Raw genomic sequence first — 21,761 nt, forward strand, 5'->3', positions numbered from 1 at the left:
AATTGTTCCCTGATGGATCCCAACCCTCCGATTATAAGGCACTTCGGCAGTAACCGACACTTTTAAGTCAAACAGAAGGCCCCAGTCCTTGTTAAAGACCCAGAAACAGGTAAGATCCTGGGACCTTATCCCCTCATCACATGGGGAAGGGGTTTTGCCTGTGTTTCTACAGAGAATGGCCCGAGGTGGATCCCATCCAAGAACGTGAGGCCCTTCAGGGAATCCTTAAAAGCTTCTCCTGAGGACTTTGAGGATCTCGATCACCCTGGCACACTATCAGCAGAGACCCCGGCCATCACAGCCTCTGCCTCAGCTCCAGAGACCATGGAGGACACCTCGCCTCGACCATCAGCTCAACCAGCTTCTACTTGATTCCAGGGGACTTATTGACTTTACGCCACTTTTTGATTTCCAGGGACAACCCACTCCAGCAGAAGTACAAACTATAATTGCAGGTCAAGTCTCTCTCCGTGAACAGTACTGGAAACAGTTTAAAGAGAAACTTGGACTTGAGAGCAACCCTATTCCTTGTTTTATTTGCAAAAATTATTCTTATCAGGTGTGGGTTTTGTGTCAGTGTCGAAAGTGTCAGAAGCGGTGGTATTGCATATCGCATCGCCGCCATAGCAACTGTCCACACTGTGATCCTTTGTGCCATTCTTATGGTAACTGTCTCATTTTAAAATTTGTGTGTGGACGTGAATATGGCTGGCCTCCACAATAGTATCTTTGGGAGCCAGACCTGCCTTCTCAGGCTGGTCCTCTTAGCAGGACTCCTTCTCGACGACGGAGAAGTGGCCGCAATGCCACCCCTCCCAGAACGTAATGTTTGGCTTACGCTAGCTGAATCCTTAAATGAGTCTACGCTGTGCCTGTCCATGACCTCCCCTGGTGACCCTTTCCAAACCTGTTTGGTGGCTATTCCTTTAATGAAAAGTGAATGGGATACTTTATTCAATTTGACAGTTCGAAGGGAGTGTAGTGCCATGGGCCGAATTGAGCCAACCTGGTGGTGCCAGGAAAGTTGGCGAAAAAGGGCTGGTGAATCAGCTGGATGGTACTTTTCTAACGACAGGGGTTTAGGAGTAAATAAGGTCCTTAATTTTCCCCCTCTCCCTATGCAGCCCCAATAATTGGATATTTTTGGGTCCACGCAGTCTTTTGCATGTTTTTATTTAAACTATACTAACCGCCCCAGCAGAAAATTTGGCTTAGATGTTTCAGGAACAGGAGTTTACACCAATGCTTCTGCCTGGCGTAATCATACTTTGCCACAACCAATCACTCCTGGAAGTGATGCTATTGGACTGCTGGACAATATATTTTTGGTATGTGGAAACAGAGCATGGAAAGGAATACCAGGCAAAGCTATAGGAGGTCCTTGCACTTTCAGGCGACTAACTATGTTTCACTCATTTTGAGGAAACTTGCCATCTCTGCATAAACTGGTGCGAGCAAAACGCAGCGCACACACATATAGCCAAGATTGTGATGATAATGTTCAATCTTGGAACCTAGGAGCCCGAGTGTTTGCATCTATCATTCCATCTATTGGAACGGCTCATGCCCTGAAAACTGAGTAACCTTGGCTGCTGGCTTGCAAAACAAACTAATGCTACTAGCTCTGCTTTAACAGGCTTATTAACAGACGTAGATAGAGTGAGATATGCTACACTGCAGAATAGAGCTGCAATTGACTTTTTGCTTTTAGCGCATGGACACGGCTGTGATGAATTTGAAGGCTTATGCTGCATGAACCTGTCTGATCACTCCCTGTCTATTCATGTGAGCATACAAGCCCTTCAGGATAGTGTCAGCAAATTGAGAGTTGTAAGTGATAACGACTGGCTTGGAAGCATACTTGGAGGATGGGGACTTACTGGCTGGCTTAAGCATTTAGCTAAAGCAGAAATTTATATTTTAGCCATGCTGTTGCTTATGATGATTTGTCTGCCATGTGTTTTGCAATGTGTTCAGAGACTGATCGATAAGTCAACAAAGAAAATTTTACTCGTGGATAAAAAAGGGGGAGATGTGGAGATACAGCTAGAAAGCAGAAGTGAGAGCACTGCTAAACTCATGTCAGAAGTAGATGCGCTAACGCTGTTAGGCCGCAAACCGTGGCAGGCAGTAAGGCCTATAATGAAACAGTCAGCATAAAAGGCATGCTTGGTATGTACCTGTGATAGTGCTAGCTTCTAGTTTTGCAATGTTATTAAGAAACATAGATATGGTTGTTATAGTGATTGCTGCTTATATAACTGCTTATATAACTGCTAAAAAGGTATAAATACTCAGCTCTGTATCAATAAAATTGGCTTATTGCATCCAAGTAATCTGCCCCTTGTCTCTCATCGCCAACCGTCACGCGACAGATAACAACAGATTTGACCACAGAGGCTCGAAACAAATTCGATCTAAGCATTTGTTGTAGGAGGTCCAGAAGAAGTGGTCACAATGTTGCTTGGTCTGTTCATGTGGGTGTGGCACCTAACTCTATATATTTTCCTGTATTTGGTCATCACAGGAATCTTTCTCAGAGCAGGGAGAAGGATAAACATTGATATGTTGCTGTACTGTGGGATATCACTTTATGACATGATAACATTGAGGGTGTCTTGGGGTGACTTTGTGATGTGTATCCCATATCGCTGCCCTATGCCCAGAAATTAATTCTTGTGCCTTTCTATGCCTTTAAACTGAGCCTGAGAGGGGGGAGGAAAACTGAGCAAAACTTTCTCAAAGCAGTTTGCAGCTTGTTCAAGGTCACACAGAGATAGCAAGTTTTTTTTTTTCAGCTGCGGCAAGGAAGTGAGGAAGCACCCGGCTTGCTGCTTCCCAGTCAGCTTTTGGCCAGTTGTTCAGCTTCTTTTTCTCCGGAGAGAGACTGAGAGTTGAACTTTGCTTTTCCTTCCCTGGAATTTCGGATTTTCTCCTTTTTCTACTGGACTGCTTCAACCTCAGAGCACATCAGGAGGACTTTCCACCGGGCACAGAGAGCCTGGCCCTGGGCCAAGCCCCAGCTCCAAGGAGACCAAAGGGAGGACTCTAACACTTTCCCAGGTTCTTTCTCCACAGCGAGAGATTTTATTACTTAGCATTATTTTCCTTTTCCCATGTGTTTGGTAAATAAATAGTTTTATCTCCTTCACTTTCCTTCGAGGAAAATTTATTTTTCCCGAACCATGTGGGGGAGGGGTGGTTGTGCCTTCTCTCAGAGGATATATTTCTAAATTTGGCCAAACCAGAACAAATTTGATGTAATCAATCTACCAGGCCTCTCCATACTTGTATTTGGACCACCGCCCACCATACCACAGGGGCTTCACCCTCTTGGCCTGCTTGATCGCAGCACATGTATCACAGTCATGCATCACCTGGGAGATACTGTCCATGGTTAGATCCACCCCTCGGTCCCGTGCCCACTTATAGGTGGCATCTCTGCCTTGATGACCTGAGGCATCATGGGCCCATCGAGCTAGGAACAATTCTCCCTTGTGTTTCCAGTCCAAGTCTACCTGCGACACTTCTATCTTTGCAGCCTGATCTACCTGCTTGTTGTTTTGGTGTTCCTCATTAGCCCTACTCTTGGGAACATGGGCATCTACATGGCAGACTTTCACAACCAGCTTTCTTACTTGGGCAGCGATGTCTTTCCACTCTTCAGCAGCCCAGATTGGTTTTCCCCTACGCTGCCAATTAGCTTTTCCCACTTTTCTAGCCATCCCCATAGAGCATTGGCTACCATCCATGAATCAGTGTAGAGGTAGAGCTTTGGCCACTTCTCTCTTTCAGCAACGTCCAGGGCTAGTTGAACAGCTTTGAGTTCAGCAAGTTGGCTTGATCCACCTTCTCCTTCAGTAGCTTCTGCAACCCGTCGTGTGGGACTCCATACGGCTGCTTTCCACTTTCGTTTCATCCCTACAATGCGACAAGAATTGTCGGCGAAAAGAGCGTAGCGTGTGTCTTCTGATGGCAGTTGGTTGTATGGTGGAGCTTCTTCAGCACATGTCACTTGTTCCTCTTCATCAGTGAGACCAAAGTTTTCACCTTCAGGCCAATTTGTGATTATTTCCAAGATCCCAGGGCGATTCGGTTTTCCGATACGGGCGCGCTGTGTGATGAGAGCAATCCATTTGCTCCATGTGGCATTGGTGGCATGGTGGGTAGAGGGAACCTCTGCTTTGAACGTCCACCCCAGCACTGGTAGTCGGGGTACCAGGAAGAGTTGTGCTTCAGTGCCGATTACCTCTGAGGCGGCTTGGATTCCTTCATAGGCTGCCAAGATTTCCTTCTCTGTTGGGGTGTAGTTGGCTTCAGACCCTCTGTAGCTTCGGCTCCAAAATCCCAGTGGTCGACCTCGAGTCTCACCAGACACCTTCTGCCAAAGGCTCCAGGACAGACCATTGTTCCCGGATGCAGAGTATAGCACATTCTTCACTTCAGGTCCTGTCCTGACTGGGCCAAGGGCTACGGCATGAGCGATTTCCTGTTTGATCTGGGTGAAAGCTTGTTGCTGTTCAGGGCCCCAATGGAAATCGTTCTTCTTGCAGGTAACCAGGTAGAGAGGACTCACAATCTGGTTATACTCAGGAATATGTATCCTCCAAAAGCCTATGGCACCTAGGAAAGCTTGTGTCTCCATCTTGTTGGTTGGTGGAGACATTACGGTGATCTTATTGACGACCTCAGTGGGAATCTGATGCCATCCATCTTGCCATTTCACTCCCAGGAACTGGATCTCTTGGGCAGGTCCTTTGACCTTGCTCTTCTTGATGGCAAAACCAGCTTCCAGGAGAATTTGGATGATTTTCTCTCCTTTCTCCAACACTTCTGTTGCGGTGTTCCCCCACACAGTGATGTCATCAATGTACTGCAAATGTTCTGGAGCCTCACCCTTTTCTAGTGCAGTCTGGATCAGCCCATGGCAGATTGTGGGACTGTGCTTCCACCCCTGGGGCAGTCGGTTCCAGGTGTACTGCACACCCCTCCAGGTGAAGGCAAACTGAGGCCTGCACTCTGCTGCCAGAGGAATGGAGAAAAATGCATTAGCTATGCCAATAGTGGCATACCACTTCGCTGCGTTGGACTCCAGCTCGTACTGGAGCTCCGACCTGTCCAGCACGTCAGCGCTCAGTGGTGGAGTCGCTTCATTCAAGGCATGATAGTCCACAGTCAATCTCCATTCTCCTTCCGATTTGCGCACAGGCCAAATAGGACTATTGAACGGTGAGTCGGTCTTGCTGACCGCCCCTTGGCTCTCCAGATCACGGATCATCTTGTGGATGGGAATCACAGCATCTCGAGTTGTCCGGTACTGTCGGTGATGCACTGTCGAGGTAGAAATTGGTACTCTTTGTTCTTCCACCTTCAGAAGGCCGACTGCAGACAGGTTCTCTGATAGCCCAGGCAAGGTGTTCAATTGCTTAATGCCCTCTGTCTCCACAGCAGCTATGCCAAAAGCCTACTTGAGTCCCTTTGGGTCTCTGAAATACCCGTTCCGGACGAAGTCTATGCCCAAAATGCACGGGGCCTCTGGGCCAGTCACAATGAGATGTTTCTTCCACTCATTTCCAGTCAGGCTCACCTCAGCTTCCACCAAGGTCAAATTTTGTGATCCACCTGTTACACCAGAAATAGAAACAGATTCTACCTCCACATGTTGCGATGGGATTACTGTACCCTGCGCACCAGTGTCAACCAAGGCATCATATTTTTGTGGTTCTGATGTACCAGGCCAACGAATCCACACCATCCAAAAAACATGGTTTTCCCTGGCCTCTACCTGGCTAGAGGCAGGGCCCCTCTATGCCTGGTTATCCTTCTTTCCCTGGGCCTGCATCTTAGAGGTTCCTTCATGGGAATCGGACATGTCATCATCTTTTCCATCATTTCCGGCAGTTTGGCTACAGGCAACTGGAGCTACTTCCTTTTTGGTAGAACTTCCTTTCTGAAACTTGCGCTCCTTCAATTCATGCACTCATGCTGCCAGGGCAGAGGTGGGTTGCCCACTCCACCTCTTCACGTCTTCCCCACTATCACACAGGAATTTCCACAGTTCACTTCGTGGGATGTTCCTTCTCTCTGGGGAACGTCCGCGTTTGGTATCAGAATCTCTGATCTGTACTGCTGAGATTTAGAGAAGGCACTCTTTAATCTCCTTGAGTTCCTGATGATTCTTCTCCATCTTATCTTCCATTTTCTGCATACGTGTTTCCACAGCTGCAACTCTTGCATGTGTTGGGCCATGCACAGAGTCTGCATATGCTCGGAGCTTCACTGCCATATCCCGCACGGTCTCATTCACAGCGTAGTCCGGTTTCATTATTGCTAAAGCAGAAGCATATTCTTGTGGCCCAAGTTGTATGAGTTTTAGCCACATATATGGATTAACACTGGCTCGGTCTGGGCTCCTCAATCCTGGGTCATCTGTGAGGACAACTTCTACCACCCCTAGTTCTCTCAGGCGTTGGATCCCTTGTTCTATGGTCTTCCACAGGGTTTGCTGCGTGTAGAGATCATCTCCGCACATATATATCTTTCAATCACGCCTGTCAAAAACCCGTCTCCAGAGACTGGCAGAGTCAGTGCCCCTTATCATTGCTTGGTCGATCACTGGATCATGTGACAGGGATCCCAAATGCCTCACTTCAGCACCATCCAGCATCACATCATCGCCTGCAGCATCCCAAATACAGACCTTCCAACTTATTATGGATTCATCAGACCGTCGAGTGTAGTCCTTTCTTAAGCTGTGAAGGTCCTTTATAGCCAATGATTCAGTAATGGTTTTTGTGCCTGAGTCAGTTGATGGCTTTGAGGTTCCTTCCCCTGCATCATCATCATCTTTCACTGGGCGATCAGTTTTGGTTGTGTGTTTCTTCCTCGTGACAGGAGCCACTGTCAATGGCTTAGACTCTCCATCTGGTTTGGGCTTGCTGTCTGGTGTGGCTGCAGTCTGAGTGACTGGGGTGTCTGCAGGCTTTACGGATTTATCTTCCTGCCTCTCTACCTGCTGCAGTGTGCGATAGGCATATGCCAAAGCCCAGCATATTGCAAGGAGCTTGTTCTCATTAGAATTGTCCTTGTATTTCTCTTTCAGATATTTCACCACGTCAGCTGGTTTCTGAATTTGTTCAGGGGAAAAATTGCAAACCATTGGGTCAGAGAATTTCTTCAGGATTTGGCCCATATCCTCCCATTCCCCACACCACTCAGGATGTTCCACCTCTTGGTCAGGTGTCTCAGCAGTCACCCTGGAAATCTGAGCTCTCATTCTAGCCAAGCTGCGAATCACATGGAGGAAGATTACCAGATTAAATACCAGGAAGATGGTGTCTTTAACATCCAGGGAAAACTGAATACTCTCAAAAGATAACCTATCAAATTTAAAGGGAAGGGAAACCCCGTCTCCTCCTCCTCTAACAATCTGGGTGCAGTTACTAATAAATTCCCAAAACAGGCTACCAAAGCTAGGACTGGGGTTAGGATGGAGAAACCACTTATCATACACACTTCGAACAGCTGCTTGTACCTCTGTCAACTTCTTATAAATCATTATCACCGAGCACAGCAAAATAGAAATCCTGATTCGTCTCCCTTCTCTGTAAAATTTACATATCAAGGACAAGATTGGAGCAAGTTGTGGATAAGCAAATAGGCCTAGGGACCAGAAAGGCACTAGTACCTTAAACAAGCCTATGGACCAGAAATACATGAATATATCCAGCCAGAGAAACGTTATGAACTCAACCAACATGGTGACTATTTTACCCCAACACAGAATAAGTGAATTCAAACCAAAATGTAATTAGCACAGGTTTTTTCACTTTCCTTCGAGCCTCACCTTGGGCGCCATTAAATTTGTTCTGGTTTGGCCAAATTTAGAAATATATCCTCTGAGAGAAGGCACAACCACCCCTCCCCCACATGGTTCGGGAAAAATAAATTTTCCTCGAAGGAAAGTGAAGGAGATAAAACTATTTATTTACCAAACACATGGGAAAAGGAAAATAATGCTAAATAATAAAATCTCTCGCTGTGGAGAAAAAACCTGGGAAAGTGTTAGAGTCCTCCCTTTGGTCTCCTTGGAGCTGGGGCTTGGCCCAGGGCCAGGCCCTCTGTGCCCGGTGGAAAGTCCTCCTGATGTGCTCTGAGGTTTAAGCAGTCCAGTAGAAAAGGGAGAAAAATCCGAAATTCCAGGGAAGGAAAAACAAAGTTCAACTCTCAGTCTCTCTCCGGAGAAAAAGAAGCTGAACAACTGGCCAAAAGCTGACTGGGAAGCCACAAGCCGGGTGCTTCCTCGCTTCCCTGCCGCAGCTGAAAAATAAGTCCCTATCTCTGTGTGACCTTGAACAAGCTGCAAACTGCTTTGAGAAAGTTTTGCTCAGTTTTCCTTCCCCCTCTCAGGCTCAGTTTAAAGGCATAGAAAGGCACAAGAATTAATTTCTGGGCATAGGGCAGCGATATGGGATACACATCACAAAGTCACCCCAAGAGAGAGGGCAATGAAGGTCATTTGGGTTGTGTATTCAGTGGTGCTCATACTTTTACCTCAGGCACTACTTGTGGGAGTCCATTAATAATTGTACCCAGTCTGGGGAGGGAACAGGGGAGGATGATCTTCCCCAGCCTTTCACCCCCTCTTCCTCCTTCAGGCCTGTTAAAACAGCTTCTGAGAATTTTGAATTTACTTTGGATTTTAAGGAAAGCATGTTCTTTTTGCTAAGTCTGCCAGGTTTTCTCACTGTGGTCCATACCGTGTTTAGAGTCAAGAAAGAGATTTCTAGGAAGGTCTTTCACAGATCTGCCCCAAGGGTGGATAATCATGAGTGGCATGGAATGTGGGAGAAAATGGGGTAGTTTTTGAAGGACTATTCTGGTCCCATGGTTTGGAAGTTCACTCCTGAACAACTACAGGACCTTGATAAAGTGGCAGAATATTTGAAAGAAAAAGGCTGTGGCAGTTCCAGAGAGGTGCAAAGTTATGCAACATGCTGGACCCTGGCTACTATTTATCGGACACTGCTCATTACTAGACAGCACCCTTAGGGGGACAAGGAGGAGGAAAGCAGACCAACAGGCATTGTGGCCACTCAAACTGCAGCTGAACCAGAGGAACAAGCAGTGCTGGGAGCAGCCGCCCCTCCACAGAAGAAGAAATACAAGACAAAATCAGTTCACTTAGTGAGGGATGAAGAGAAAGCAGGGCCCTCACAACAGGAGGAAGAGGCAGGGCCAGAGATAATCACCTGATCACTATCCCTGGTTGAGCTGTGAGATATGTGAAAAGATTTCAGCTGCCAGTCAGGTGAGCCCCATGTGACCTGGCAGCTCTGATGCTGGGATACCATGGCCCACAATAGGAAACTAGATGGTAGTGAAGCCAAGCAGCTGGGATCCCTGTCCAGGGATGTGGGCATTGACAAGACAATTGGGAAGAGGACAGAAACTTTCAGCCTCTGGAGGCGACTCCTGTCAAGCGTGAGGGAAAGGTATTCCCTCAAGGATGATCTAGTAGTGAGCCCATGCAGGTGGAATGCCATGGAGAAGGGTATCCAGTACCTGAGAGATTTAGCTGTACTGGAGATAATCTATAGGGATCCAAATAATGAGCAGTGCCCATCTGTGGAAAGACTGTCCAAGACTGTGGACAAATTCAAAAGGCTCAATCAAGTTAGAGAGGAAATGTCCCATGCCTAGACAGTATGGAACAGAGGCTCTGCTATTGGGAGTAAGTGCCCCCCTGCTTGAGAGAGAGGGGACACACCATGAGGTAACGTGGTTTTACCTGTATGACCATGGAGACGACATGAGGAAGTGGGATGGAAAACCCACCTCTGCCCTGGCAGCATGGGTATGTAACTTGAGTGGAAGAACAACCACCACAGGAAATTCTTTAAGGATAAATGCTGCTCCAGTTTCCAGTGGGCAAGTCCTCTGAAAGAATGGGAGGGCTGATGTTACTTTCGATCCTATTAAAGGGACCTCCACATCATATTTACAAGAAGTGAGCAACAAGTACTATGACCAGAACTAGAGGGGCCCTGCCTCCAGCCAGGTGAATGAAAGGGACAATTGGATCTATTGGACTTTGTGGATGCAATGGCCTGGCACATCAGACTCACAAGAGTACAAGGCTTTAGTTGACACCAGTGCACAACGCACCCTGATGCCATCAAAATATATAGGGGCAGAATCCATTTCTATTTCTGGAGTGACAGGGGGATCCCAACAGCTGACTGTACTGGAAGCTCAGGTGAGCCTGGCCAAGAATCAATGGCACTAACACCCCACTGTGACTGGTCCAGAGGCCCTGTTTATCCTCAACATATATTACCTCAGGAGAGAGTATTTCAAAGACCCAAAAGGGAATTGTTGGGCTTTTGGGATAGCTCCTGTGAAGACAGAGGGAATTAGCTTAATCCCTTGCCTGGGCTCTCAGAGGACCCTTCTTCTGTGAGACTGCCGAGGGTTTAAGAACAACAGGACCTGATCACTACAAAAACAGTGCACTGTCAACATTACCACAATAAACGGGATTCCATGACTGCCATCCATGAGATGATCCATGAACTGGAGCCCCAGGGAGTGGTCATCAAGATTCATTCATCCTTTAACAGTACTATATGGCCAGTGTGAAAGTCCAATGGAGAGTGGAGACTGACAGTGGACTATCGTGGCCTGAATGAAGTCACATCACCACTGAGTGCTCCTGTGCCGGACATGCTGGAACTTCAGTATGAACTGGAGTCCAAGGCAGCTAAGTGGTGCCACCACTGACATTGTGAATGCATTTTTCTCCATTCCTTTGGCAGCAGAGTGCAGGCCACAGTTTGCTTTCACCTGGACGGGCATCCAGTACACCTGGAACCGACTGCCCCAGGAGTGGAAACAGAGCTCTACCATCTGCCATGGACTGATCCAGGCTGCACTGGAAAAGGGTGAGGCTCCAAAACACTTGCAGCACGTTGATGACATCATCGCATGGGGAACACGGAAGAGGAAGTTTTTGAAAATGGAAAAAGATAATCCAGATCCTCCTGAAGTCCAGTTTGGCCATAAAACAAAGTAAGGTCAAGGGACCTGCCCAGGAAATCCAGTTTTTAGAAGGGCAAGATGGATGTCCTCAGATTCCAATGCATGTGGTCAACAAAATAGCAGCTATGTCCCCACCGACCAGCAAGAAGGAAACACAGGCTTTCCTAGGCACTGTTGGTTTTTGAGGATGCACATTCCGGATTACAGTGAGATTGCAGTCCCTCTCTATCATGCCCTGGAAGAAGAACTATTTCAAGTGGTGTCCTGAACAACAACAAGCTTTTGAACAAATTAAACAGGAGATTGTTCATGCAGTAGCCCTTGGGCCAGTCAGGACAGGACAGGATGTGAAAAATGTGCTCTACAATGCACCTGGGGTGAATGGTCATTCCTGGAGTCTACAGCAAAAAGTACCCAGGGATACTTGAGGACGGTCCCTGGGGTTGTGGAGTCGGGGATACAAAGGATCCATGTCCTATTATAGCCCAACAGAAAACAACTGGCAGCTTATGAAGGTGTTCAAAATGCTTCAGAAGTGATTGGCATCAAAGCACAGCTCCTCCTGACACCCTGACAGCCAGTGCTGGGCTGGATGTTCACAAGGAAAGTCCCTTCCACACATCATGCCACTGATGCCACATGGCATAAATGCTTTGCGCTAATTACATAGCGAGCTTGAATAGGAAATCCCAATCCCCCAGGGATCTTGGAGGTCATCACGAACTGGCCTGAAGGTGAAAATTTTGGACTATCATCATCAGAGTAGGAAGAGCAGGTGACATGGGCTGAGGAGGCCCCATCATATAATCAGCTACTAGAAGATGACGAGCAACATGCTCTCTTCACTGACGTTTCCTGCTGTTTTGTAGGGCTACATCAAAAATGGAAAGCTGCCGTATGGAGTCCTATGCAACGAGTCGCAGAAGCTAGTGAGGGACGAGGTGGAGCATGTCAGGCTGCAGAGCTGAAAGCCATCAAGCTGGCTTTAGATATGGCTGAACGAGAGAAATGGCCAGTGCTCTACCTCTACACTGACTCATGGATGGTGGCACATGCTCTGTGGGGGTGGCTGGACTGATTGAAAAAGACCAATTGGCAGCACACAGGTAAACCCATCTGGGCTGCTGAATTGTGGCAGGACTTCGTTGCCCGGGTAGAGAAATTGGCTGTAAAAGTATGTCATGTAGATGCACATGTGCCCAGGATTCGGGCTACTGAAGAGCATCACAACAGTGGACAGGTGGATTGAGCTGCCAAGATTCCAGTGTCTCAGGTCAATCTGGACTGGCAACATAAGGGTGAATTATTTCTGGCTCGGTGGGCCCATGACACCTCAGCTCATCAGGGAAGAGATGCAGCATACAGACGGGCTCGTGATTGAGGGGTGAACTTAACCATGTGATGCCTAAAGATTTTTAGCTTTTTTATATATTTGTACCTTTGTACATTTTTAATACATAGCTGTATAGTTTCCAGCACTTTCTTACACTTTGGAACAGTAATTACTTTTTCTCACACTTTATGTCACACTCTTGAAATTCTATTTAGTCTTATTTTCAAGAAAATAATTTCTAACAAGGACATCCTGTTTTGCACCAGCACTTGGGAGACACAACAAGATATAGGGTTAAGAACCCCTTGGAGGGACTCCAATGGGGCAGATCCAATGGTGAGTTACTAGGACAACCCTTCCCCTATTGGATGTACTTGCTAGATATACTAATTTGTTAAACTTATAAAAATTGTGAAAATTCGATTCTGCACATGCACATAGGTATATTTTGTGCACCTGAAAGCTTTCGTTAAAAGACTGCTCTTTATGTTATCAATTCTAATATTGTTTGGAAAGTTTTTCTTCTGATCTTAGGCAACACATGGACACCATCTTCCAGGTTATCCATAACTGTGAAACATGCACTGCAATCAAACAGAGCCAAGCTGGTAAAGCCCCTGTGGTATGGGGGATGATGAGGGATGATGACTGAAATATAAATATGGGTAGGTCTGGCAGATCAATTGCATCACACTCCCGCTGATGCCTTGAGGTGGCCACCTAAAAACAGAGACTAGACAAGAATAAGAGAATAAAAGTAGGTATTTATTTGAAGGGCCTTCAAAGGTACACCCTGGGCAGCCAAAAGGCTACACTCAAGATGGACCCCGGGTCATGGGTTCTTCACACTTTTATAAGTTTGGTTCATTTGCATATCAGGGTTAATTCTCCAATTATAACTTCAGTTAATTATGTAATCACCCCAAGTTGGCCCCCTCCCTCCCCCCCCACCTTCTCTAGGCTTTAGTTTACACATTTTGGGGCCTGGTGTCCTTGAAGAGCAAATTTACAGTGGCGTGTTATGTCTAACCAGCATGAGAGAACAGTAGTTAACAGGCCACATGAAACTTCAGTTACCCACCAAGCAGTACAGGATTTGAAAAATATAAAAGTTAAAACCTAAGGCATCACCGCAAACCCACCAAGGCAAGTGGTACATGCTGACAATGGAGGAAACAATCACTGGATGGCTGGAGATCTACCCTGTGCCTCACGCCACGGCCTGGAACACCATCCTGGGCCTTGAAAAGCAAGTCCTGTAGTGACATGGCACCCCAGAAAGACCTGAGTCGTACAACGGGACTCATTTCAAAAACAGCCTCATAGACACCTGGGCCAGAGAACAGAGGATTGAGTGGGTATATCATATTCCCTATCATGCACCAGCCTCTGGGAAAGTTGAACGGTACAACGGACTGTTAAAAAACACATTGAAAGCAATGGATGGTGGGACCTTCAAACATTGGGATCTACATTTCACGTAGGCCACCTGGTTTGTTAACACTAGAGGCTCTACCAATGAGCTGGCCCTGCCCAATCAAAACCTCCACGTACTGTAGAAGGGGATAAAGTCCTCGTGCTGCATATGAGGAATGTGTTAGGGAAGACAGTTTGGATTAGTCCTGCCTCAAACAAAGGCAAACCCATCCATGGGATTGTTTTTGCTCAAGGACCTGGGTGCACTTGGTGGGTAATGCAGAGGGACAGGGAAACACAATGTGTACTTCAAAGGTATTTGATTTTTGGGTAAGAACAGTCTGTACTGATGAATTGTATGATATTGATTGCTGAATGACACTGCCACTGTGTGCCATAACTCCCATGGCCAATGAGGATGGACTGCTCCAGATATACAAGTAGTGAGCTCCTGTTGCAGCAACCAGCCGACGGCACACCAGCCTTCCTGCCCTGGAAGACATCTAGGACACATAAAGCCCACAGTCATGGACTAAATGAACTCAACAGACATCTTGGAGGGATGGCCATTGAGTACGGAAATGATACCTGTGCTTGCATATATATTTTATATATATATATCTGGGCATGATGTAGATTGTATAGAATAAGGGGTAGTAGGTTGTCTTGGTTCCAGCCAGGACAGGGTTAATGTTTGTAGTATCCAGGAAGGGGAATGGCTAGATACCTCGAGGCGATTCTATAGCACCTCACATCATTTTCTGGGTTACATTGCGTGGCAGCATGGTGGGGTATTGTCAGTGGTGAGCATTCGCACGTGAATTGTTTGGTTTTTGTACACTTTATTATTAGTATTGCTGCTGTTACTGTTCATTTTCTTATTGTTGTTTCCAGAAAATTGTTCTTTTCTCAACCCCTGCTCTCTACCCTTTGTGACTCTAATTCTCCTCTCCAGCCTGCTGCAGGGGAAGGAGTGAGCGAGCGAGCGGCGCGTAGTTTGTAGTATCTCAGTGCAAACACTAAATTGGAGAATACCATTTATAAACCATGACACAGGTACAAATTGAAAGAGGGCAAATTTAGGTTAGATATTAGGAAGAAATTCTTTACAGTGAGGGTGCTGAGACACTGGGACAGCTTGCCCAGGGAGGTTGTGGATGCCCCAACCCCAGAAGTGTTCAAAGCCAGGTTGGATAAGGCCTTCAGCAACCCAGTCTACCGGAAGGTGTCCCTGACCATGGCAGGGGAGGTTGGGACTACATGACCTTGAAGGTCCCTTCCAAGTCCTTAACATCCTCTGATTTTATAACAAAGCTGGTGAAGGGTCTAGAGAGTAAGTCCTATAAGGAGCAGCTGAAGGAACTGGGGTTGTTTAGTCTGGAAAGAAGGAGGCTCATAGGGGAACCTTCTCATTCTCTACAAGTACCTGAAAGGAGGTAGTAGCAAGGTGAGTGTCAGTCTCTTCTCCCAGGTAACGAGTGACAGGATGAGAGGAAAAGGTTTTAAGGTGCACCAGGGGAGGTTTAGATTGGATATTAGGAGCAATTTCTTCACTGAAATGGTTATCAAGCATTAGAACAGACAGCCCAGGGAAGTGGTTGAGTCCCTGGAGGGATTTACAAGATGTGTAGATGTGGCACTTGGGGACATGGTTTAATGGTGGACTTGGCAGCATAAGGTTTAACAGTTGGACTTGATGATCTTAAAGGTCATTTCCAACCTAAGTGATTCTATGATTCTGTGCAAGCTAACCTGGTCTTCCTAGCCCTCCTACGTTTCTCTCCAAGATCTTCCAACAGCTCTAATCAGTCAGGAGCATTCTTATACCAGGTCTTCAGCTAGCAATCACATCACTAGTTTAGGTGACCCACCTTTACTGCATTTCCTCTTGGGAGATAAATTCTTGACATCTTTACAAAAAGACATACACTTGTTCTTGGAAAGAATCCTAGTTGTGGTAACAGATTTATATCCAAATAGAAGTGTCACCTCTCTAACAAAAAGATACTTACCATTGCAATAATATTGAAGTTTCCTCCATTTTAATCTATATCTGTGTAACATTCTAAAAACATTCTATGTTAAAAATAAAACAACTTCAGATCTCTGCTATATTTTTAGATTTAGAAACATCAAAAATACTCACCCCAAGCACCTGAAGCTAAAGAATTATTCTGGTTTGGTGTTCTCTCATATTCAGGATTCAAAGATGGCTGAAAGGAAGATTTAGCATCATTAAATAAAATTTATTAATAAGTCTTGAATTGTGAGACCAATGAAATATAGAAACACAATAATATTGAAAGTATGACCTCTGTTGTCAAAGATTTTTAAATGGAGACAGATTAGACACTTCTCCCTGCAACCCAAATAGATTCAACACTCACTTGTTTCCTCTTCTCCAACAAAACATCTCAAGCAGCAGTCAATACCATTATATAAACTGTCCAAAGAAAGCAAAACAGTGATGTATGGTTCTTCAAAGAGGAAGCTCACCTTACATCCTACAATTTTAGGTTGAAGCATGGGATCTCAAACAGCCAGTGGCAGAAAGATAATTTTGTTAGTACTTCAGATTTCCAGTAAGGTACTTGTATAGAATTTAATGCATACACATGCCACAGTAAATTTAGAACTCAATTATAGTTTCACTTTAACACTTAAGTGACAATAATAAAAACAATTATAAAGTCTGGATATAGAAAGAGAAACAAGTTAGTGGACAAATGACTAACACCCTCTTACCTATGGGAAGGGTGATCCCTTACATGATGATTGTAACTGGTGAAATCTCACGAAGTAGCTTGCAATGGACAAAGTAGCACAGAAACAATGAAACCTTGTTTATTATAATTACAATTAACTTACAAAATCCTCAGCCTCAAACTGTTTGGGTACTTCCTTGTCTTCCTTCTTCCCAGTTTCATTATCACATACATTGCTTTCATGCAGTCCTTGGCCTTTTCCACAGTGGAAGGTGCTGGTACAAGTGCGGAAACCTCCACCATGGTATCCCCCAGGATGGTTTATATTTTCTGTACCATTTCTGCCTTGTGAATGCCAACCATTCTTCTCTTTTCTCCCAAAATGCCCTTAGATTTTTAAATTTTAAGGAAATGCAGTTACTAGTTGTTTTGAAAGAACATTCTACTTCTGCAAAATTGGTAGAGAAATTAAGCAAGCAGCTCTATACTCTGGGATGTGACAGTTTAGTAAACTTAGTTTTCATTTACATAAGCAGCAGGGAAGAATCTCAAAACATTGCCAAAGAAAGAGAAGAGTAGTCCAACATTAAGAAGTCAACCCCCTTTTCTGGCTACTCATTTTTATGTTGTTGGCTCGAGAATTAACTTGACCACCTTCTTAAGAGAGAAATATACCTGGAATCACACTACTTTAACCAACCTTAGTCATCACATCATCTCCCAAAAGATCTATCTTTCCATTACCTCTATTCTACAACAGAATGCAGCATTTGGCATAGGACAACAACGAACATATTTAAAATGTTCAATGACATCTAAATTATACCTCTGCTAGGCCATCCAATGTTAGGATCAAACCCATCTGAAGAGTTGTGTCTTCTGCGATTTGTTTCATAATGATTTTCTGCCCACAAAAAATTTTCAGAATGTTTCTCAAAGTTCAGTGATGACTGTAAAGGAGCACAAGAGATATCTGATTAATAACAAAACTGAATTATCAGAACTGTAATATGTATATTACTTATGGTATATACAGTCCATTTTTAAAAGGACTATGAATAGCAGACAGTACAGCAGTCCTCGAGTATGCATATGTTCAGTTAGGTCATCATCTCCCATGCTAGCAGAAGCTATATCTTCTGCTTCAGGACACTGAAACAGTGTTGAGGACCATGCTTGTGACACAATGTAAAAATCCCAAGCATTTATTCTGGTTTGGCAGCAGAAGAGAGCACGAGTGACGTGTTGCAGCAGAGAAAAAATGAAAAAAAGGTAACAAAGAATACAAGAGCAGTTTTGGAAGGCAGGAAAGAAGTCAGGGATCTTAATTTGAGTAGAGACTACACATGTATTGCATAGAAAGCAGAGAGTTGCTTCCGCCAGACAGCTGTACCGAAAAAGGCCCAGTTTATTAGACCTGTCATTACAACATAATAAAGCAAATGCAACTAGTTATGAAATAGAAGTAAAATCTAGAGTCAAAAGTGTACAGATTCATAAATACACTTCAAATTACCGGGTTATAAAGTAGGCATGGTAGAAATTTTAGAGAATAAAAACTTTATAAAGTACTTCCTACTGGTATATTAAACTAAAACCTTATGTTGAGAATAGCACTCAGAAATCCAAATACATCCTGACTACAACTCATACCTAATGGGAATAAACAAAACAAAAAAAAATCATGTCTTACAGCAGCTGTCTTACTTATTACTTCTATCTGACTTTACTATTTTAATACTATAACATTTCTTTCATTGTTATACCTTCAAAATTAAAGAATAAATTTTCATTCTGCAAAAATAGTGCTTAGCCTTACTGTTGTACCTGCCACACAAACCCCAGTGATAGCAGAAAGCTGTTACCCAGTACCTCCCTGGTACATAGCCAACCTTTGATGCAGATAAAGCAAAGCCCCCTTCCCTCCACCACATACTGCGTATATGTCCACTGTATTACACATGTACAAGAGATCCAACACTTCCCAGGGCCATAATAGCCACAAATTCATAAATGTATATAAATGTGGAAATGTACTATGTGAGCAAAGTAAGCTTAGTGATTCCAGGGAATATAAACTTCACCAAAAGTATCAACTTTGCTGCCTGAAGCTTGCTCTCTCTCCAGACTGAGTAACAGTCAGGAAAAAAAAAAAAAAGCATAGCATTAATGGGGCATGTTTAAAAATGAAAGCCCCAAGTATATTTCGACAGTTATTGCCCATTAAAGTCTAAGCAAGTCATATTAATATTCAAAGTACTCTACTGGTCAAAGTGAGAAGGAGAAAAAAAAAAGGAAATTACAGTAATTGATTTAACTACTTTGGAAAATACATTGAGACAATCACACAAAAAATAACACCTAAGTTCTACTGACAATTCCCCCAGTGGAACTCAAGGTACCGTTCAAAATCCATTGCTTAAAATTCAGACTCTAGTAAGCAATAGATATGTATTTCCAAACTGTATAGAAGTCAAATGAAAAGGGATTTCCCTCTCAATTTGAAACCTGTGAATTATTTCCTTAACAAACTTGGAGAGAAAAAAATAGAAAACCACAAGAAATTATCAAAAGATCCAAGTAGTTAACAAAAAATCATTCCTTATAAACAAACTTTAAATAAAGTGCCAAAAGTTTCTGAAAGCTCCAGATCTGTTGATCATAGACGAAATTTTAGAATTTAGCTTCACGTGTTCATTTACATACAACAACTTTCTAATGTTGCCTTTGGAGTTTAACTTTTTTTGGTATAAACTTTGAAGAACAAGCACATTTTCACAAGCTATAACTGACAGTACTTTATAGTGTTTGAGTTGTATTTGATATAATGCATTTAAAGTCTCTAAATTGTATGCAAAGGTCATGCAGTTTGCATTTTACCCACATGATGGAGATATTAGTTGATCAACTTTCTTGTAATCAACAGGAAATCTATTGGCAATTTCTGGAAGTTGAGAAATTATCTGACTTGATATAACCAGCCAAGAAAGAAAGCAACAGAAATTTTTGAAATATAAGAAGTCTTATTGCTTAACATGAAGTAACAGAAAACTTGCAAAAATGACTGCATTTACCAATCTGCAATCTCCCCATACACATTTTACAGCAATTATTTTTTGAAAGTTTCATCCATATCTCAAGATGGCTTCACTACTCACAAAGCTTTCCCATTTTCATCTGCTCAACTGCAATACTGTACTGATGTAAATATATTACTTTCAGACCCAAACTAAAGCTACTGAGCAATGGATACCCAGCTATTGCAGTTGACTTTGCCATATAAGTGACAGGGGGGTGATATAAAAGCTTATCTTTAAGAGGAAATCATCAGTAATAGACGAGATGGATTTCATTTAAGCTGTAATCAGTCACGTTAAGAAAATTCTTTCACAATCCCAGCTTCCTTACATCAGGTTTTTCTAATGCTACCCTTTGTCTAGGTAAGGGAAAGCCTCAGCTACCCAGGATTGAGGGGGAAACTAAACTGAAATGCAATTCCTACCAAGCACCTTTCAGGGAAATAAAAACTGACTGGGCAGAGTTTAGTTTCTCCTTCTCAAGTTTAAATGCTGTTGATACTATAGCCTCATCCCATCTACATTCTACATGAAGCATTAGACACTTTGCCTTCCTCATCCCATTCTTCTTCATCTCCATCCCTCTTACCTGCTCTTCTCTTCAGCATCTTTCATGTTGAGATATGGGAAGCAGAAATAAACATCTATCCTAGGAAATGGAGGGGAACAGGGAGCAGAAGGGCACATTATTTGAGACCTCTCTTGTAGAGGAATGACAGGATAAGCTTTATTCCATAAACTAGGAACTACTACACATTGGGTAGGACCAAAAAGACTTTTCAAGTGTTTAATATCCAAATGTGCTCTATTTAACACAATGCTGATCACTGAGGGAGAAGACAATGCAAGGAAATAAGCTGCATTTCAAACAATAAAACACAAAGACTATAATGGAGAAAGCATACAACTACAGAGTTTTTGCAAGAGATTAAAAAAGTGTATCTAAACTCCTTGAGGCAAAGATTCATGAAAGAGAACAGGATCCACAACATATACTTGCAATGAAATTTCCCACAATTGAGGAATAAGGTGACAAATACGACCCACACCCCAGATATATTTGAGTAGTACTGGGGTAAGGCTAGAACTTATTTTTATCCTGCTATATTGACACTTTACAGTTAAAGCTCTTCCAACAGATTCTCGAAAAATATGGGAAAAGATTGTTTTTCAATTGTGACACCATGTTAAACTAAGCTCTAATTACTTTTCTGACTGAAAATGTATTAAATTGGAAAAAGCAGATCATAAGAGCTGAATACCTCAGAAATCAAGTAGAATGAAAACAAATACATCACAGGAACCATTCTGGAACAGATAGGCCTGATGTTCCCAGAACAGCAATTGACAGTTGCTTATAGATAGTCTATAAGCGACTTGGGATGACTTTATGATGTGTATCCCCTATTGCTGCTCTATGCCCAAAAATTAACTTTGTGCCTTTCTGTGCCTTTAAACTGAGCCTGAGAGAGAGGAAAAAAAAAACCCTAGTGAAACTTTCAAAATAGTTTGTTCAAGGACACAGAGATACAGACTGCTCTGCTTCTAACAGCAGCGGTGGGAGCGGGAGGAAGCACCCTGCTTGCTCTGCAGCCAGCTTTCGGCTTTTTCTCTGGAGGGAGATGGAGAGTTGAACTTTGTTTTCCTGGGACTTCGATTTTTCTCTTCTTCCTTTCTGGACTGCTTCAACATCAGAACACATCAGGAGGATTTTTTCATCAAGGCCCCAGAGGAGGGCCCATCCCATCTGTCTTGGGGTGACTTTGTGATGTGTATCCCCTATTGCTGCCCCATGCCTAGAAATTAATTTTGTGCCTTTCTGTGCCTTTAAACTGAGCCTGAGAGGGGGGAGGAAAACCTGAGCAAAACTTCTTCAAAGCAGTTTGCAGCTTGTTCAAGGTCACACAGAGATAGAGACTTTTTCTTTCAGCTGTGGCAGCAGAGCGAGAGTGAGGAAGGCACCCGGCTTGCTTTTGGCCAGTTTTTCAGCTCCTTTTTCTTTCTCTGGAGACAGAGAGTTGAACTTTTGTTTTCCTGGGACTTTGTTTTTTTCCTTTTTTTTTTCTCTGCTGGACTGTTTCAACATCAGAATACATTGGGAACAATTTCCACCAAGGCCTTGGCCCTGGAGGTGGGCCCACCACCCCGTCTCAGCTCCAAGGAGGGGGAGAGAGAGACTACGGAAGGACT

At 43.9% G+C, this 21,761-nt stretch overlaps 1 protein-coding gene across 3 annotated transcripts in view; it reads right to left on the reverse strand.

Moving 5' to 3' along the window:
- LOC116437446 (vasculin-like) overlaps positions 1–21,761 on the reverse strand; it is a 98,429-nt gene that overhangs the window by 66,422 nt on the left and 10,246 nt on the right. For all 3 annotated transcript variants that reach the window (XM_032095091.1, XM_032095092.1, XM_032095090.1), the window contains 3 exons: positions 17,321–17,444; positions 16,658–16,881; positions 15,936–16,002 (listed from right to left, as the gene is read on the reverse strand). In XM_032095091.1, the coding sequence (XP_031950982.1) occupies positions 15,936–16,002; positions 16,658–16,881; positions 17,321–17,444 (415 nt within the window). The remainder of the gene's footprint in view (positions 1–15,935; positions 16,003–16,657; positions 16,882–17,320; positions 17,445–21,761) is intronic.

Source organism: Corvus moneduloides, chromosome W (genome assembly GCF_009650955.1).
Source record: "Corvus moneduloides isolate bCorMon1 chromosome W, bCorMon1.pri, whole genome shotgun sequence".
In the NCBI taxonomy this organism is placed as follows: domain Eukaryota; kingdom Metazoa; phylum Chordata; class Aves; order Passeriformes; family Corvidae; genus Corvus; species Corvus moneduloides.